A 19607-nucleotide genomic window follows, 5' to 3' on the forward strand; every position below is an offset into this window, starting at 1 on the left:
ACTCACACCCTTGTGTGCACTCACACCCTTGTGTGCACTCACACCCTAGTGTGCACTCACACCCTTGTGTGCACATGCCCTAGCTGCACGTCCTGCAAAGACACTAGGTAAAGTGGCTATAAACACCTTCAAGGCCCCTATTCCAATAATAGGGTGAGTTAGATTCGGCTTTTAATGAAACTGTTGCATTTTAGTTTTAATTTCTAGCTTTCAAACTAAGCCATGCATACTTTGCTAGATACGTGGTTTGTATGTTATATATTCTCCCATTTAGACCTTAGAGAAGCTGAATAGTTGTACTATTACCTCTGTTTTGAGTATGAAAAAAAAAACTGCTACTTAAAGTTATACGTCTGGGAAGTTGATCAGGGTGCTAAGGCTGGCAACAGATTGTTTGTTGCCAGGGTCCATGTTCTTAACCAATTGAACGCTGTAAAGTGTTTAATCCATAGTGTTATCTGAAGAGCTTGTTAAAAGTGAAAACATCACAGAGGTTTGTCACCATGCTTGGCTACTTACACATATTTGAGTGATCAGGGGAGAGGAGAATTGAATTTTCAGAAATGTGCTTTTCCTATCACCTTGCATGGTGATCTACTTTAAAAGAAGTAAAACATTTTAAGTGCATTTTCTAGCCATTGCTCTAGAGGTTCTGATTCTATTGATCGTCAAGGCTAAGATTTTTTTATTTGTAACTGAAGGTTCTGATTGGGATTTTTGTAGAGACCATTAAGCCATGATGTGTTGGGACACGGCTGACGTAATCGTGTTAGAGAGACCTGAGGAAATATGGTTGGTCTCTGTAGCAGTAGTTTCTTTCACTGTTTTCCCAGCTCTTCTCTATGTGTGGTGACTTCTGAGAAAGCTGTGTTTTGGAAAAGGGGCTGTGTTGCCTCAGCCTCATATTCCCATTTGGTCTAGAAAAATGAAATGTGCCTGACTGTGCACTCCATCTGACCTTGTAATTTATGTGTTTTACTAAGGTCACCCATGAGACCTGTGTCCTCAGGGCTGTGTCACTGGTATGTTTAGTGTACATTGGTATAGGAGTGCTCACACAAATGTGTTTCAGTTATTTTTTAGTAGACTCTGACGGCAAGGTCGTGACGAACCAGGAAGGCGTTTTCCGCAGCAACTGCATGGATTGTCTAGACAGAACAAATGTGATACAGAGTTTATTAGCTCGGCGTTCCCTTCAGGCCCAGCTGCAGGTGAACATTGCTTTCTTGAATCTTTTATTGAAAAACAATGTAGTTTTAAAAAGGTGAAGGACCTTTACTTTTGAAACTGGCAACAAAAAGTACTGCACCCTAACCTGACCTTTTATTTTTGTGCCTTGCCATTATTGGTGTACAAGTTTTCCATAACTACCATCAGAGCACAGATGTGGTCTTTAGTTTGCCATTTTCCATTAGTATTTATGTAATCATAGTTTTAATAGTATATATTAAACTATAATTTATTAAACCATTTATGCTACTCTATTTTGGGGCTTTAAGTAATACTGTAGATAATGTATCTGATTTTAATATTACTAACTTGAATTATTTCCTTTTGAGTTTTAGTTTTCTTTCCAATTACTTGGATTAAGCTGACAAAGTCAATTTAGGGAGCAAGGATTTATTCTAGCTCACAGTTCCGGGTTGGAGTTCATCACTGTGAAGTGTTTTATGAGCATATTCCTGGGGACACATCAACAACTGTATATTCCTTTCAGATAGGGAATCCACAACAGACCAGAGTAAGGATAACCATTGGGCTTACTTACAAGAGTGTGAGGGAGGGTTACTTACAGGGGCAAAAATAACTCAGACACAGCTGTAGTCCCTAAAGCCCACCTAACACCAGGTGACGGCTCATGAAACTGCAAGCCCGGATGGTACTGCAGACTGAAGTCTCTTCCAGCCATCTTGGTGGTCTTGGGGGCGTCTCCATAGTCCTTACTGTTTACATAAATTGGGGAGGGAGGGTCAGTTTACACCTAGTGTATCTGGTCAGTTTCAGGGACTTGCTGAAGTTTCTAAATTGTTTACTTTCTTAGTCATTATGAGCTTCCCTGTAAGATGCAATGTTTTATCTTGGAGGAAATTTCATTTTGATACAGGGGTATCAAAGCATCAGAAACCTGAAGCAGCCGGTCACAGCCATAGTCAGGTGCAGAGAGACAGAATGAGTGTTTGCAGTTTTGCTAGTGTTTAGCTCACTTTCCCCTATTTGTAGTTCAGGACCCGAAGGAGTGGTGTCCCTCACTGTCAAGGTGGACTGCGTGTCTCAGTAGTGTGATCAGCCAGTCTACCTACAGATTGGCCCACAGGGTATCTTCATCCAGACAACCCCTCACTGAGACTCTTCCCAGGTCACTCTAGATTGTGTCAGGTTGGTGATTCAACTAACCTTGGGTTAATTTCCAGAAGTGGAATCACAGAATTAAAGAGAATCAATACACTATTCCTTTCTAAGAGGGTCCATATCAGTTTGTGTTGATGTCAGCAGTCGATAAGTGAATCCAGTCCATTGAACTCTAGCTGCATTAGATGTTTTTGAGACAAGCCTTGTCCTTTGTTTTGTTTTGCTTTTTGTTTCTGAAGCAGGGTCAATCTGTAGCACATGTAGGCTTCTAACTCCTGATTGTCCTGCCTTAGCCTCCTCAATTCTGAGCTTACAGACCTGTGCTACCATATCTGATTTAGTATATCAAATCTGTTTTGGAGGAGTAGGTCAGTTGGTAGAGTACTTGCTTAATATGAGTGCAGCTCTAGATTTGATCGCGCATAAAGTGGGTTTTGTGGTACATAGCTACCACTGGCTACATGAGACCCTATCTCTTCCCCCCCAAAAAAGACAAAAAAATTGTTTTTGTTTGAATCTCTTGTTCTAAAAAGGAACATTGGCTTCTTGATTAAAAGTTTCTCACATAATTGCTTTACTGTTAAGATTGTGCTAAGGAGAAAAAATAAATAAATGCAAACAGCTTTTTCTATGTATATTCAAATTTAAATATAAATTTAAAATAGCCTAGATTTCTAAATCACATGGGCATTTATTGTGAGGGACAAAGTATGTTCCAAATGTCTAGATAGTTTTTAAGTATTCAAATGACAGAATAAAAAATGACGATTTTCTGATACTCGGGAAATTTTGGTTTCTGCTTTAGAATGAATTATTCTTGAGTTATAAAGTAACTGTGCTAAATGAGTGATGAGCAGTCTCTAGTTTGTGCTGTACTTTATCAGTCTATTGAAGACACTTCAGCTGTTACTTTCAGTAGAAAAGGGTTAGGAATGGTTCGATTCCATGGCTGATTAAACAGAGCCTGCTGAGTAAGGCTCTATTTAATCCATGTAATCTATTTCACACAGTAGACAGTTTGGTGGAGCATAATGAACTTCAGAGCATCTTTGGGCAGAAGTCTTTGAGCCATCCTTGTCAGCTGGTGTGGGAACTCTCCCCAGTAGGGGCAGTTTTTGCCCAGTAAAAGCCACTGAGGGTGTTCTGACTCATACAGAGCAGGAGATAGTGAGGTGTTATCTGAAGTGGTTCAGGGGTTGAAGCCTTGAAACAAAATCCAAGATAGGGCTTCCCAGTATGTGGTTGGTAGATCCCAAAGAGGAGTCATTTTATAAAAAGCTGTGTGTGTGTGCGCGTGCGCGCGCAGTTTGGGCATAATGGATATGTAGCATTCATTAGACTCTTAGATGTCATTGGGTGGAAAGGTGTCAGTGACTTGGATATGGAAGCCTGGACTGGTAAGTGGTGAGGAGGGCAGAGGGTCAATGGTGTGGAAGGGAAGAAGGGAGTAACAAGTTAAGTCTTACAGCAGCTTTCACTGTCCTTTTTCTGCCCTTCTGAGTCCCACCTAGACACTGTTGCTCTCGTTCTGGGGCTTAAGTGTGGGTAGAGTAGCTTCCAGTAGTCTGTAGTGGATGGACAAGCGCTCTAACATGCTGAGGCACACCTGTGTTTTGCATCAGCAGAAAAAGAACCCCCATGGTAGGATTTGGGGACTATAACCTTTTCCTAAGTCAGGTCTGCTAAAGTCTTATCATAAATATGAGTGTGATTCTTATTCTAGAGACTAGGAGTTTTGCATGTGGGACAAAAGCTTGAAGAACAAGATGAATTTGAGAAGATTTACAAAAATGGTAGGTAATTTAATAGGAGCAAAGTTGTTCAAATTTTGAAATTAATATTTTGCTTTAGAACTTTAATTGGCACCTTAATCATTATCAGCTCTTTGTTTTTTGTTTTGTTTTCTCCAAAGCCTGGGCTGATAATGCTAATGCTTGTGCCAAGCAGTATGCAGGCACTGGTGCCTTGAAGACTGACTTTACCAGGTAAGCCACACTTTTAGCTTGTATTCCGTGTCAGTGGCTGGTAGTCCCAGTGCTTTCTGGAGTTCTGTGGTTTTGTGGTCAGCTTTCAGGAGAGTTTGGCAAGCCACGCACCTGGGCCTCACTAGAGCTGTCATGTCAGGATTGCTGGAAGATGAAGCTTGGGCACTGGGGGGCTCCTAGCCTCCTTGGGGAAGGCTGATGCACAGAGAGGGTTGAGGGCTCTATGGTCTGATCCCACAGGTGGGATCCAGCCTGGGAGCTGCACTTCTGCAGAGCTCCCAGACAGTGTTCCTGCTCCTTTCCTGTGCTCTAAGTGCTTTTGGATCTTTAACACACTGTAGAGATTCCCAGGGAGCAAGTGTGGTTTCTAGTTGCTGTGTTGTTTATACCTCCTCACAAAGGCTATACTTTTCATAGTTGTTTGTTTTGTTTTGTTTTGTTTTTAGTTAAAACTGTTTCACTCTTTTGTGTCTACTCCGGCAATGTTTTAGAGAGCAAATACAATTGACTGACCCTCTTATCCATGGGTTGTATCTGTGGATTCAGCCAACCACTAACCAGTGTGTTCATGAAAAAGTATTTATGATTGTACTGAGCATGTGCAGATTTTTTCAATATCATTTCCTCAATAATATAGGCTGATAGCTATTTGCGTCACACTTGCAATGTTAGAAATGATAAGAGGGTGTGAATAGGATGTAGTGGAAACACTACATTTCTTATATGAGGGACTTGAACATATGTAGACTAGTGTCTAGTACGGGTCTTTGTAGATACAAGGGGACAACTGTATTTATTTCTTGGGCCTACTAGTGATTTTTTTTCGGTGAAATGTCTGTTTTCAGGGATAAATTTTTATATATTTGTTGTTCATGTATTTTTATAACAAAGCTACTGTTTATAAAACTGAGGATTTAGTATACATATATATAATTTAAACTGGACCTTTTTAAACCAGAACTGGAAAAAGAACTCAGTTGGGACTTTTAATGGATGGCTGCAACTCATTATTACGGTATTACAAGAACAACTTTTCGGATGGATTTAGACAAGTAAGTTTGTATTTGATGTTTTTTTTGTTGTTGTTTGTTTTTTAGCATTGAATGGTTATATCTTTGTGTTGTTGCTCAATGTAGTCAAATCAAGTTTGGAAAGTTCATAGTTCCCTTTCTTTTCCAGGATTCCATAGACTTATTTCTTGGAAACTATTCAGTGGATGAATTAGAATCTCATAGTCCTTTAAGTGTTCCAAGGGACTGGAAATTCCTGGCGGTAAGAGACTATGATTTTCAAGATTGGAAGTATTGTGTCTGAAGGTGTAAAAAACCACCTCTGTTGAAAACATTGCATACTGTTGTAAATGGAATACATTCTTTTATTCCATTTTATTCTTTTATTTATTCTTTTATATTCCTTTTATTCTCTTTGGTCATCCCAAAGAGAAGACCAGAGTACAGAGAAAATAACTTTGAGTATTTTCCTTTCTTTCATGACTACCATAAATCCTTTTTGTGTAAGAACACATAAGGGACTCTGGAGGAATTCTTTCTACAAGAGAACTTCAATCTTTGTGTGGTCAGAGAATTGCTAGAGATATATTGGTAAATGAAAAGCAGAATGTGTCTGGGATGCCTTGCTTCTCTTTTCTCCTGTTTGCACAATTCTTTGCAGCCTCTCTGGGGGCCTCAGGCCAGATGGCAAAAGTGCCCTGGACAGAAGAGAGGTCTGTTTTCCTGGATGATCATTTGGCCAGGTTTGGAGCAGAAGCAGCATTCCTTAGATCCGTAACTTTTATCAGTACGAAGACCTAGGTCACTCTGATTGAACCCATAAATAGTGGTGTTTGATTTAAAAACAAAACCAAAAAAACCCAAAAACTTATGTATCTGAGCCTGCAGAGGTTTTGTTCTTTTCCAGGCTGGGTGGACATGGATGGTTTGGTAACCCTGATTACTTGTAATCAGCTGCCTTTCAATTATGCTTTTCAGTTGCCCGTCATCATGCTTGTTGCCTTTTCAATGTGCATCATCTGCTTGCTTATGGCTGGTAAGTGTACTCCTGCCTCGTTTCTTTCTTCATTCTTTCTCTCCTCTCTCTCTTTCCTGGAATTCTCTATGTAGACCAAGCTGGCCTTGAACTAAGAAAGTTCTGCCTACCTCTGCCCCCTGAGTGCTGGGATTAAAGGTGTGTGCCACTCTTTCAAAGTGATGTTGTAAATGTTGAGTTTTGAGGTCACTCAGCCTGTGATGCTTACAGTTACTTAGTGTAATGAGTGCCCTGGTAATTGGGTTTTATTTTGTCCATGTGGGTTGTGCTAAGCATCACTCTGCACTAAGACATCTCTAATTCCTAGTAGTTTTCTGTTGTTGTTATTAGTGGTAGTGGTGCTTCTTTGTTCAGAATCTCATTTTCTTTTTTATGTTAAATTAGCATACAGGCTATTTGATAACATTATGGCATTTTCAGACAAGATGTTTTAGTGATTCTCCTCACTTCTCCCCCACCACCTCTTCTTTAATTGTTATTATCACATGTAGAAGTCAGAGGATAATGTTGTGGAATTAGCTCTCCTTCCGCTTTTATATCCAGGGATCAAACTTAGGTTGCCAGGCTTGCAAAACTGGTACCTTTACCCACTAAGCCACCTGGCTTGCCCTGTTTTTTTAACTTAAGGCTTTAATAATGTTTTTTTCTTGTTGCCAAAATAACACATAATAGAGAAAATAATTAGGCAAAAATGAAAAAAAAAATTGTCATTCTACCTTCTAGAAATAAGCTAACCCTTCATAATATTTTTAACTATTATGTGTGTATATGAGCATGTCACTTTTGTAAGGCAGTGTGTGTGGTGGGCCATTTGCAGAGATTAGAGAACAACTTTGTGATGTTGGGTCTCTCCTTGCTCTGTGGGTTCTAGGGGTCACATTGAGATTACCATGCCTGTGTGACAAATGCTTTTACCCACTGAGCTGTTTTGCTGGTCCCCATTTATAATATTTTGATGTTTATTTTCTTTCTTGAGACAGGATCTCTCCGTTTAGTCCTGGCTATCCTGAAGCGTCTGTGTAGACCACCATCTTGGTAGCACCCTGCAGGTGTTCCTCCCTCACCTCCCATGCCCTTTTGTTCCTTCTTATAGCAGCCTGGCTTTCCACAACACTCTCTGTACTTTTCTTCTAGCATGTCCCTCATTAAAGTCATGAATGTGCAGAAGTTTATTGTTTAGAGGTACAATACTTTCCTGCTGCACCTGGTATTTTTCTGCACAGAATGACTTTGTCACATGTCTTTACCACCCAGTCATGATATTTTTGAGGCAGAGACTATTTTGTTTATTGTTTTGTCTGCTATGTGTGGGCTATAGTAAGCCCTCAGATGTTTTCTGAATTAGGGATTGCTATCCCACCACCATCCTAGTCAATGCCTAGTCATGCCTCATCAGAGTTTAGCACTGTAAACAATCACCATACAGTATGGTAAAATAATAAAATGTTGAGTAGAGGGAAAAAGCCATAGTAGCTTGCCATCCTAGTTAGCAAACTTCTTTAAAGAGCCAGATAGTAGAAAGTTTGGTCTTTATTTCAGGTAGTTTCTGTAGTACATTCTTTGACCTTCTAAAAATGCAAAATCCATTGTTACCTACAGTAAAAACAAGAAATGCATAGGAATTGCTTGTGGTATGATTGTGAGTCTGTGTCATGTTTTAAGGAAGGAAGGAAAGGGGACAAACCCAGTCAGCATTTTTTGTTGCTCAGAGGCCAACAGCACTCTCCAGATTCTCCAACTTATGTCTTAAAAACACTGCGAAGTGGGTGCTCGTCTCCTGGGAGCCACTCCCTATTAGATGGGCGGTGGTTATTGTTTTGTGTGTGTGTGTGTGTGTGTGTGTGTGTGTGTGTGTGTGCGCGCGCGCGCGCGCACTCACCATTAGTTAAAGATCTTCTGCAGGGATGATGCAAGGAATCCCAAGATCACAGACTGAGTGAATGGAGGGTTCCTCTCAGAGGTGTCCGATAGCTTATAGGAAGCTCCTTTCTTGGCCTGGAAGAAGCATGTGACACAGAACTTGCTGAGAATGCTTGCTGTCCTGGTTAAGTTTTTTCCCTGCAACTTAAGCTAAAATCATCTGGGAAGAGGCAATGTCTCTTGAGAAAATGCCTTCACTCCGATTGGCCTGTTGGCCAGTTTGTAAGGCAATTACGGATGAATGATTGATGTGAGATAATGGACTAGCACTGTGGGCAGTACCACCCCTGTGCACGTGGCCCTGGTTATGTAATGATGTAAATTGAGCAAGCCATGGAGAGCTGCTCATGGCACTTCTCCACGGTCTGTCCTTCAGATCCTGCCTTGAGTGTTTGTCCTGTCTCCCTTAAGTGACGGACTGTAAAGTGTGGGCCAAGTAAAGCCTTTCCTCTCCCACATTACTTTTGGTATGATACTTATCACAATAATAGAAATCACACCAAGACAAATCCCCAAACAAACAATTCTTTGCCTTTTGCACAACAACTTTTAAAACTTGAAGCTTTAAAAATTGATAATGTTGAAAATTTAGGGATCATTTTGAGTAAAAAAAATACTGAATGCTATGGATAGTATCGTGTCAGGTAACACATAGGGAGAGGGGTGGCCGATTTCCAGCCCTTGCTCTGTTTTTTTTTTTTTTTTTTTTTTAATTTTCTTATATTAATTACAGTTTATTCACTTTGTATCCCAGCTGTAGTCCTCTCCCTTGTTCCCTCCCAATCCTACCCTTCCTCTTCTTTCCCTATGCCCCTCCCCCAATCAACTGTTAGGGGAGGTCCTCCTCCCCTTCCATCTGACCCTAGCTTATCAAGCCTCAGCAGGACTGGCTGCATTGTCTTCCTCTGTGGCCTGGTAAGGCTGCTCCCCCGTCAGGGGGAGGTGATCAAAGAGCCTTGCTGTGGATTTTGAGAAGGAACATAAACTACTACAACCTCCGATGTGGTCTGGTTTCCATCCCTTGAACGTTCTTACTGGCCATTTGACTCACCATGTGTTTCTCTACAGTTGAGTTCAGCAGATGAAGGAGAAAAGGGAGCCAAGGGTTAGCTCTTCGAAGAGAAAAACAGAATAGTTCTTTGCTCCGTGGGTGCTGCTAACCGTCATAAACTCAGCCAGCAGAGTTGTGTTAAATGCTGTTACAATATGCTATGATCTGTCCAGTTAACTTTAATGTGTAACTTTACCAAAACACACATTCTGTAAAGTGTGTTTTATATAGGTATTTAGATATTATTGCATTGATCATAGAACTATGATTAAGTTGTTAGTAGTAGTTTCTTGTGTGCTACTAAAGCATTTAATCTCAATGATAGTATGATGTGTGTGGTAGTTTGAAAGAGAGTAGTCCAGTTCTTACAGTGTGGCCTCTGGTCACTAGTGTCAGTATCAGTGGAAACTTGTAATGGAGGCAACAAATTCTTAGGGTCCCACAGCTGATGGTTTATTGAGCCTTGCAGAATTGAGACCCCTTAAAGAGGTATTTGTATTTTTCCTGTGGACATGCTAGTAAACTTCAGTGTGAAGTTATGCTAGACAACTGACCATTAGCTATGGTATCAATAAGTGATGCATCATCTTTGTTTTTAATATCAACAGGTGACACATGGACAGAAACACTGGCTTATGTCCTCTTCTGGGGAGTTGCAAGCATTGGTACATTTTTTATTATTCTTTACAACGGCAAAGATTTTGTTGACGCTCCTAGATTGGTACAGAAAGAAAAGATAGACTGAATTTGTGTTTGTGGAAAGCGGCTTGGCTTGGAAGACTCCATGATGCAGAACTGGAGTCTTTACTGACCTGCTTTCCACATGAACCCCAAGGTCATCTTCAAGCTTTGATCCAGAAACACCTCTTGTGGTCTGGGCTGGGTATGTCTTAGAATTAATCTGATATTACTGCTTTGATGATCTCTTTACAGTTGGGATGGTTATATTTATAATTTGAAGCTATACTGTAATTGAAATGTAACTTAAATTCAGCTCACAAATCAGAAGTCTATTCACTGTCAAGTTAAATCAGAAGTTCACAGATAAGTAATATATTTTAAAAAGTTAACTTCTTTCATTATTTAAGACAAATTTATTTTTCTAGCTGTTTCATTATTGTCATTGTAAAGCAGTCACTATTAGCTAGCATATTTTCCATGTATCTTTGGACTTTTCTTAAAAAGTTTAATATATGCTAATTCTACTATGTTTATAGAATGTCTCAAAGTTACAATAGTTGTGGTTTCACAGGAAGGAAGAGGACAATGGGATCTGAAGTTGTTTTATAGTTTCTAGTAGCTGCCCTTGACTTCAGCAGCTGGAGCTGCTGTCGTGCCCTAGCAGCTTAAATGTCGTGAAAAGTTGAGATATATTTTATCTTTTTTAGAAGGTATAAATGAAATCAAATGAAATGTAAAGTCTGTCTCTTCTGCTAAAGGTCCAAAGTTGCCTCTTTTTAAGAACTGCTCCATTGTGGAAAATACACTAGACTGGACAGTTTCTTCCTCCCATATCTTGTAGGACGTTTTGTTTGTTTGTTTGTTTTTTCCTTTTGGGTACTCATTGAGACATGCAGGCCTCAGAGAGGGTCTTATGCTAGATTCTATTCACATTTGGGGGTAGCAGCTGCTTTTTGTGCATGGTACTCTTGCTTTATCACTCTGTCAATAAGTGTCTGAAATTTAGTGCTTCCAGGTAGCCATAGTTCTCCAAATCAAGGACCAACTTTAATTTATGCATAAATCAGACTGAAAACTACGCTTCAGAAGCTGTGCATAGCTGTAATTGTAAGACAGGTTCTATATTAAAATTGTAATTATGAGGTTTAGCTGTTACAGCAGTATATAAGGTAGTGTTACTGCACTATCTTAAAACAATTCGGCTAAACACTGCTGTGGCACGTCAGTGTTTGGCTTGAAAATAGGTAGGTTTTTTTTTCTAATTATAGTACCATATGTTGTCCTTAAATATTTCTATAAAGCGCCTTTATTTCAACATTACTTTTTTTCAACATTACCTTTTATACACAATAAGAGTTACTGCTTTTAGAAACTCTGGGAAAATCTTGTGTAGCTTAATCAGTCATTAAAACTCACAATAGGGTAAGTAAATAGCACCACCTGTTCTGACATGTAAATAGGTATGATTTGTTCCAAAGATGGACTATTGCCCAGCCCATGTCTGCAGTGATACATTTCAGCTACTGGGCACTTCACAGTGAGCACTTCATGTCAACAGCTATAGCAGACGTCAAATCTGAACCATTCATGCGGCTGCTTTGCAAGGACTAATGTCAGAGGGTTAGGCTGAGAGTGACCAATGTTTCAAAGCCCTGCAGTAATTTTGTTTAATTCATTTACTGTGCATCTATATGCAAAAATAAAATGGCATATTCTTTTCTAACCACTGTTGGTATTGTTTCTGTGTTTTTATCATGGGTGGCATTTTTTTTTACCTTAAAGCAATAATTGTTCATTATAGAAATACTAGTTACTATAAGTAAACAAGAAAACCATTAGCTTCTAACCTGTTTTCCAGTAATCACCTAAGACATTTTTTATCTTTATCTGTTATAGGTAGAGCTAGGACATTTAGTAATTATAATATTAAGTGATGTTTAATGTTTGTGAAGTATCTCTACTTCCAAATTATAATTTGTTTCAAAGTGATACAGGTTGCAGAATGATAAGGAAATATGGGTAGGTAAGATTGCAACTGATAAATGGGAAAACAGTATGTACTGAAAAATATTTTCAGGGCTGCAGATGTAGAATACTTACCTAACATGGACAGAACCCTGGGCATGATCCCCAGAACTCTATAAACCTGATATGGTGGCCCACACCTGTAATCCCAGCCCTTGGGAGGAAAGCAGGAAAATCAACTCAGAGTCATCCCCAATTACATAGTAAGCTTGTGATACATGAGATTCTGTCTTGGAAAAAAAAAAGTTTTCATAGAAAACAGAAAATTATCAGTGAGCTTGAGGGAAATACTGAGTAAACACCTTGCTGCAGGAAGCCCTTGCCTCTGTGGGAAATGAGATGAAATTCCTTGAAAATGGCATCCAAGATACATACTGTTACAAACAATGATGAAAATCCCAGCAGTTCTATTTTACCAATAACAACTCAGGAGCCAGACGCTGTGGTGAAAACCTGCTATCTCAGAGAGGTGGAGAAGGGTAACCAGCTAACCTTCCTTCTCAGCTCAGATCTGGATGGAAAAAAACCAAAAAGGCTCACTAGTACAACTGACAACCCAGGAAGAAAAAGCCAAAAAACAACAAACAAAACCAAAACCCAAGGCCAAAGGCTTGCTAGTTCAAAGCCCAAAAAAGCCAGAGAGCTGAGGTGCAAAAGCCTAAGCCAAAGACAGAGCTTGAGCTAAAGCTCCTTAGCTCTCTGGCTTTTTAGGCTTTGAACTAGCAAGCCTTTGGCCTTGAGGGTTTTTTGGCTTTTTTTTTCCTAGGCTGTCAGTTGTAGTGAGCCTTTGGGTTTTTTCCATTCAGACCTGAGCTGAGAAGGAAGGTTAGTTCACCCCAGCATTTGGCTCCTGAATCTTAATTGGTAAAATAGAACAGTTGGGATTTTTCATCATTGTTTATAACAACATTTGGTGCCCAGTGTGAGATTCAACCCCACAACCTGGTGGCACACGCCTGTAATCCCAGCACTCTGGGAGGCAGAGGCAGGTGGATCTTTGAGTTCGAGGCCAGCCTGGTCTACAGAGAGATTCCAAGACAGCCAAAGCTCCACACAGAGAAGCCCTTTCTCTTCCTCCCAAATGCTGGGATCAAAGGTGTGTACCTCTACCTTAGAATTTAGAAGGCAACTAACTTGTAGGGATCTGCCTGTCTCTGCTAGGATTAAAGGCGTGAGCTACCAGCACTCTGCTCAGATTTTTTTTTTTATCTTAGCTCCAAATTATTACTCAATACTTCAAATCTCTCATTTTTTAAATACCAGACAACAGAAGTATATGTATTTTTTATATAAGAAGAAAACTCAAGCCTTTATACGTTAGTTTGAACTAAATTACCAAGCTATCTGATGAACTATCACCTCTTTATTCTGGAGATCTCTCTTGTTCAAATCTAATCTTTATCAATTTAGATGGTATCCATAGTCTTTCTTCTGTAGAAACAAAGGCAAAACCCCTTCCCCAGCATAACACATATCCTGGTTTCCATTCTGTGGTCAACACATCTTTAAAGTATATAGGCTGGTTTTTTGTTTGTTTTGGTTTTTTTAATTTTTATTTTTTTAATACTAATCACAGGTTATTTACTTTGTATCCCAGCTATAGCCCCCTCCCTCATTCCCTTCCAATCCCTCCCTCATCTCCTCCCTGTCCCTTTCCAAGTCCACTGCTAGGGGAGGTCCTCCTCCCCTTCTATCGGACCCTAGCTTATCAGGTATCTTGAAGACTGGCTGCAATGTCCTCCTCTGTGGCCTAGCAAGGCTGTTCCTCCCTCAGGGGCCGAGGAGGTAAAGGGGCCAGTCCTTGAGTTCATGTCAGAAATAGTTCCTGTTCCCCTTACTAGGGAAACCCCACTTGGATACTGAGCTACTATGGGCTACATCCGAGCAGCGGTTCTAGGTTATATCCATACGTGGTCCTTGGTTGGAGAAACAGTCTCATAGAGGACCCCCGTGCCCTGAAATATTTTGTCTTTGTGGAGCTCCTGTCCTCTCCCAGTCATATTAACTCCCCCTTTTATCGAATGATTCCCTGCACTCGTACCAAAGGTTTGGTTATGAGTCTCAGCATCTGCTTTGATATAGGCTGGTTTAATTCAGCATTTTTTTCCTATTATCCAATGTCTGTCTGCAGCTGTTGTTCTTTTCATTAGCATTTTAAAAAGTAAAACATAATAAAGCACTATGTAATCTCTCTCTGGGGGTCTTTAACATACAATGAATACATGTTTATGCATCTGTGTATGTATGTATGCTTTGTACATATGTACAGTGTTTTCATATTTACTTTTGTGTGGGTAAATGCTTTAAAGATTTATTTCCGTATTTCCTTAATTCATTTCCCTGGGTTCTTAGTGAAGTAACTTCTGTAAAATGTGATAGGTGATTTGAATGTATTGTTCGCTCACCGTGAGAGAAGGTAGACCAGCTCTCAATGCCCTCACCATGTTAGATAACCTATCAATGTAATGTTGTTTTCACACTTAGCACCTTAAAGCAACCCATGCTTGCTTGTCTTCATTGTCTCAGTTTCTCTGATTCGGGGCATTCCACAAGACCACAGTTAAGATTCTAGTGGAAGCAGGCAGGGTCCCTTTCACTGTCGCCAAGATTCAGGTCCTCCCATGCTTGTTGGGCTGACCTTGCTGACGAGACCGAAAGCCAGTCATTCTCTTCAGACAGTTTTATCACAGCCAGCAGTTTTAGGTCTGCAAGCAAGATGGAAGTGTTGCCCATGACTTTGCCTGTATCCTTTGCACAAAAGTCGGTAGCTATAGTTCATTCAAGCGGAACAATACACAAAAGGCCCAGGAGATGGGGATCTTTTGGGAGGTATAGGAAGCATATCTCCTGTTGTCATTAGAGAACAGTAGAGAGGTAGAGGGCTAGTGTCTTAGAATTGGAGCTTCTTGGAGGATGTGGAACTTAACCAGGACAGAGGTAAACCAACTTCATGCAGCATATGGCAGGTAAGTTCAAAAGGAAAGACGTGCTTCTGACCTTGACCTGCCGGGGCCTCTCACTGAAGTTAGCGCTAGTGTTCTTGCCCCTTCCCACCAAGATTTATTTGTGTGTGTTGGCTGCATGTATGTCTGTGCTCTACATGCGTGTCTGGTGCCTCTAGAGTCCAAATGTGTGTTCAGTCACCTGGAGTTATTGACAGTTGTGACCTACCTGGTTCTTTGCATGACTAGCAGGTACCCTTAATCACTGAGTCGTCTGCCTGGCTCTCGCATGCATGCGTGCCTTATGCATGGCCACACCTGGCTTTTTTCATGGATGCTGATATCTACTGGGATCCTCATGCATGTACAGAACTCACCCCCTCTTCCCAACCCTTTTTTTCCTTTTGTAGTTATACAGTGTCTTACTGTGTAACCCAGATTGTCTCCAAACTCGTGATCCTCCTGCCTCTGCCCCTCAGTGCTGGAATTATAAGTCTATTCCAGCATGCCTGTTCTCCACCCCCTTTTTGTTGGTGGTGTTATTTAATTTTATAAAAATTTTTCTTATGTATCTCTATCCTTTGAACTCAGTCTTCAGTGGTTTTCTCTGGAGTTCATAATCAGTCTCTATTGCTTGTGTGACAGGGCATGTGTCCCTGGTATACTGTCACTCTTTTTGTTGGTGCAGTATGAACTAGCATCTCATTCTGCCACTCTAAGCATTGAACAGCTTTTCATAGTTGTGGTTTTAATTGTCTGTGGGCCTTGTTTGGAGTATGTTGTGGTCTTTACTTGTTTCCTTATATTTTTAAATTCTCTGTGTTCTGGAAGGGAATGATATGTTAAAGTGAGTAACCATATTGCTTTCCTAGCACCTTTTGTGCTTGCTTCCTAGGACAGCTTTTGACAGTGATCACTTCTAGGTTAGAGTGTTATGTCAGGTGGTCCTTAAATCTCAGTGGCTTGGTTTTGTGTTTTTTTTTTTTTTTTTTTTTTTTTTAATTTAAAAGGTTTATTCCATCCTGTGCACCCTGCAGGTTTGGCTCTGCTTCCTGGCTCTCACAGTGACAAAGCTAGCTTCTCTTCAGACATCTTCAGTGGTCCTGACAGAAATACTAGCCTCTTGCTCACATTTCATTGGTCAAAGCTGATAACATGACCAAACTAAAAGTTACTAAGGCCTGGGGAATCTCCTGCCCTTGGGGCAGTGTGGGATGTCATTAAGCTTAGTTGCTTACTGAGAATGTTGGAGCCCTGCCGTGCTGATTTGAAGGCCAGGTTTTCCTCTGTGAGTATTTAGGGTTTTTTCTTTTGTCCCTATGTGTTGTCATTGCTGAGAGCCCTTCTTGGGCCTCTCATATGCCCTGAGTCTTCCAACCTCCTCAGTCTGTTCAGCAAAACCCTTTTTAGAATGCACTTTTTCTAAGTGTGCTGGCTTAATATAAGCTTTCTTTTTAAATTTTCTTTTTATTTTAAAGGTTTATTATATATACAATGTTCTGTCTGCATGTACACCTGCACTCCAGAAGGCGGCACTCGATCTTATTATAGATGGTTGTGAGCCACCATGTAGTTGCTGGGAATGCTCTTAACCTCTGAGCCACCTCTCTGGCCCTAATATGAGCTTTCTTACACATTATTTTATTTTAAACCCAGGGATCAGTGATAAGAACTGTCAGAAACAGTGGTTTAAACACAGTGTTGTGTAAACGATAGGACTTTGAGAGAGGTTTGAAAAGTGACTCCTAGAGCGGGTATATCGAAGCATTTTAATCTCAAGTCATCAAACATCACAGATTTTTCTGTGGAATTCATTCTGGGCAAGGCTAGCGTAGTATGAGTACTCTGGCCTTGCAGCTGTAATCTGTTCAGTTCTCGGTCGCGAGCTGAACTTGTACACATCCATCACTGCATGTGCATGAAGAATCCCAGGTATGACAAGGAACAAAGTTTAATTTCCTCCTGACATTTTTGTATATCGCCTCATGTACCTAAAAACTTAAACTGATCCAAAAGCAGTCACCCTGTACCATGTGGGTACCCTGTTGGCAAGCAGATTGCACAGACTTGGTCTCCTAAGAAGTACAGTGAAATTGAAGGCTACAAAGTGCCAGTCTTCTAAGACTTACAGAATCAATTATCTTCAAAACTGAGCTTGAAAGCCAGTGTCCATTGATGGAAAGAAAGTTTCAGATGACCCTCAGGACTGGCACAGGAAGGAAAGTCCTGATGAGAGACGTATATGTTTCCAAGGGTTTCATCTTCCTCACACCTAGTTTTCAATAAAATATATTGTATTTGAGGTTCACAACATAGTTAGGGGATATGCAGTTAATGTATAGTAAACTAGAGCACATAAATGTACTATCTCACAGTTTTTATTAACAGTAAAATCAGATTTAGTAAAAAATCTCAATACATTTTCATTGTATTGCATACAGCACTCTAGATTTTCATCTTTTACTTCTGTTTTGTATCATTTGATCTACATATACATCCCTCACAAAGTACCTTCCTCCTTGTGCCAGCCTCAGGAGTCATCTGCAGACTTCTTTCCTTCAGTGGATACTAGCTTTAAAGCTCAGTTTTGAGGATAGTTGATTCTGCTCATTATTTTCCCCGTTCTCTGCCACAATGAAGCAAGAGTCAAGTCCATATAAGGGAATATCCATTAGACAATAAAAAATTTATCAGTACATTAAAACTGCTAAAAGAAAGAAACCTGCCAGTCAAGAATACCACCAGTAAAGTTATACTTCGGTGATGAAGCAAAACACTTGCTCAGACAAGAAAAAAACAGAGGAAATTGGTCATCATTAAAACAGCCTTTAAGAAATACTGAAAGTTAGCCAGGCACCATGGCACACACCTGTAATCCCAGCATTCAGGGAGGCAGAGGTAAGTGGATTTTTCTGGGTTCAAGGCCAGCCTGGTCTATAAAGTGAGTCCAGGACAGGCAAGGCTACATAGGGAAAGCCTGTTTTGGGGGGAAAAACAACAACAACAAAAAAAACAGAACCTAAAACCAAACAAAAAAATACTGAAAGTTCAGGTATGGTGGTCCACGTTTGTAATCCAAGCCACTAGAGGGAGTGAAGTAAAAGGGCTATATGTTTGAACCCAAGCTAGCAATGGCTATTCCCTTCTCGCCCACCCACTCTGCAAAGGAAGGAGTTAAAAACAAAAGGATGATTATTGTTATAAAAAAGTGTATGCCTGGCGGCACATGACCTATTGTGCCAGGGAGGCTGTGGCAGGAGGGTCATAGATTCCAGCCTAACCTAGGATACATAGTTCCAGACCAGCCTGGGGTCCACATATACCAAGACTTCACCTCAACAAGAAAGTAATGTTACATGTAAATTTGTAATCCAACATTATTGTAATGGTATGTAAAGAATGAAAGCTAAGGGTCAAAAATTTTATCTACTATGAGCTGAATATATAATACAAAAGGCTACACATTTTTGCAACAAAAGTATAATGGAAGATAAAGAGTAAAAGCTGCTAGCAGGTGCCTTCAATCCCAGCAGTTGGGGAGCAGGTGGATCTGTGAGTTGAGGCCAGGCTGGTCTACAGAATGAGTTTCAGAACAACCAGTGTTACATAGACCTTATCTCAAAAAACAAAAAGTAAAAATCCTAAAGTATTTATTATGATCAGAGTTAGGTTTCTGTCAATCTATGATACAGAGAATTAAATTTTCTTTGCAGATTCAGGAAGCAGAAAATACTCTGGCTTTAAGAAGCAGCTGTAGAACTTCTATTGTTAACATACAGAAACTAGCTGTGAAACAGCGAGTGAAGGTAGTTCTCAGGCCACAGGAAACTTCTCTCTGCTCTTGAAGTGGCGAGTGACAAAAGTCCCCAGGGCTACCAGTGGAATGCACATGGTAGAGGCGGCTACCAGGAGCCCAATGACAGCGAGTGCCTGTGTAGAGTAGTCCTTAGTCACCACACGGCCCTGCAGAGAGAGGCAGGAGAAACCTTTGCTAGTCCTGCTAAGACTGCTCCACCTCTGTTCCAGAAATGGAAGAGATGGTGTTAAGTTTGAGTGTGAAATACTCCCTCTTCCCCCAGACTTAGGCCCACTTCTCTATGGCTGGTAGTTGTTCTTTGAAAGGTTCTGGGTATGTGTTAGGAAGTAGGTAATTGGGGACTATTCCTTGGTTATCCAGTCTCTGGAGGCTTCCCCTGTTTTCTGTCTGTCAGGGAGTGGAGAAAAAAAAATGTCTTCCTCACACTCTTGTTGCCGTGATACTTAAGTCAGTAAAGCCCCTAGGAAACTATGACCCAAGTCTTTCCTCCTTGCATTTATTATATCAGGATTTTGTTCAGTGTGATAATAAAAGAGTCTTGGGTAGGAATGGGCCACAGGCCAGCTCTTCACAGAACCCCAGCATCCCCCGCACTTCACAGCAAGCCTGCACAGAAACATTCTCATCTTTTCTTGTTTACCCACAGAGCAAGCTATTTTGACATGTAAAGCTCTTAGATGGGGCTCCTATGAAGGAAGAACCTGTGTTGTCACCATCTAGGGAAAGGTGTGCTGGGATGCTGTGGAGGTGACTCTTACTGTCTCCACACTTCATAGTTAGACACCTCACAG

The 19607-nt window shown here is 40.6% G+C and overlaps 2 protein-coding genes across 3 annotated transcripts in view; one reads left to right on the forward strand and one right to left on the reverse strand.

Moving 5' to 3' along the window:
• Sacm1l (SAC1 like phosphatidylinositide phosphatase) overlaps window positions 1–11755 on the forward strand; it is a 52562-nt gene extending 40807 nt beyond the window's left edge. For both annotated transcript variants that reach the window (XM_055601558.1, XM_055601559.1), the window contains 7 exons: window positions 1073–1211; window positions 4073–4142; window positions 4262–4334; window positions 5293–5386; window positions 5514–5606; window positions 6323–6380; window positions 9960–11755. In XM_055601558.1, the coding sequence (XP_055457533.1) occupies window positions 1073–1211; window positions 4073–4142; window positions 4262–4334; window positions 5293–5386; window positions 5514–5606; window positions 6323–6380; window positions 9960–10096 (664 nt within the window). In that variant the 3' untranslated portion in view covers window positions 10097–11755. The remainder of the gene's footprint in view (window positions 1–1072; window positions 1212–4072; window positions 4143–4261; window positions 4335–5292; window positions 5387–5513; window positions 5607–6322; window positions 6381–9959) is intronic.
• Window positions 11756–18632: 6877 nt separating this feature from the next.
• Window positions 18633–19607, reverse strand: part of LOC129672276 (sodium- and chloride-dependent transporter XTRP3) — a 79002-nt gene continuing 78027 nt past the window's right edge. Inside the window, exon 11 of the mRNA XM_055601584.1 lies at window positions 18633–18962. Within this exon, the coding sequence (XP_055457559.1) occupies window positions 18813–18962 (150 nt within the window). The 3' untranslated portion in view covers window positions 18633–18812. The remainder of the gene's footprint in view (window positions 18963–19607) is intronic.

The sequence above is a fragment of the Psammomys obesus genome, unplaced genomic scaffold (assembly GCF_907164565.1).
Source record: "Psammomys obesus unplaced genomic scaffold, mPsaObe1.curated_primary_1811, whole genome shotgun sequence".
Classification (NCBI taxonomy): Eukaryota; Metazoa; Chordata; class Mammalia; order Rodentia; family Muridae; genus Psammomys; species Psammomys obesus.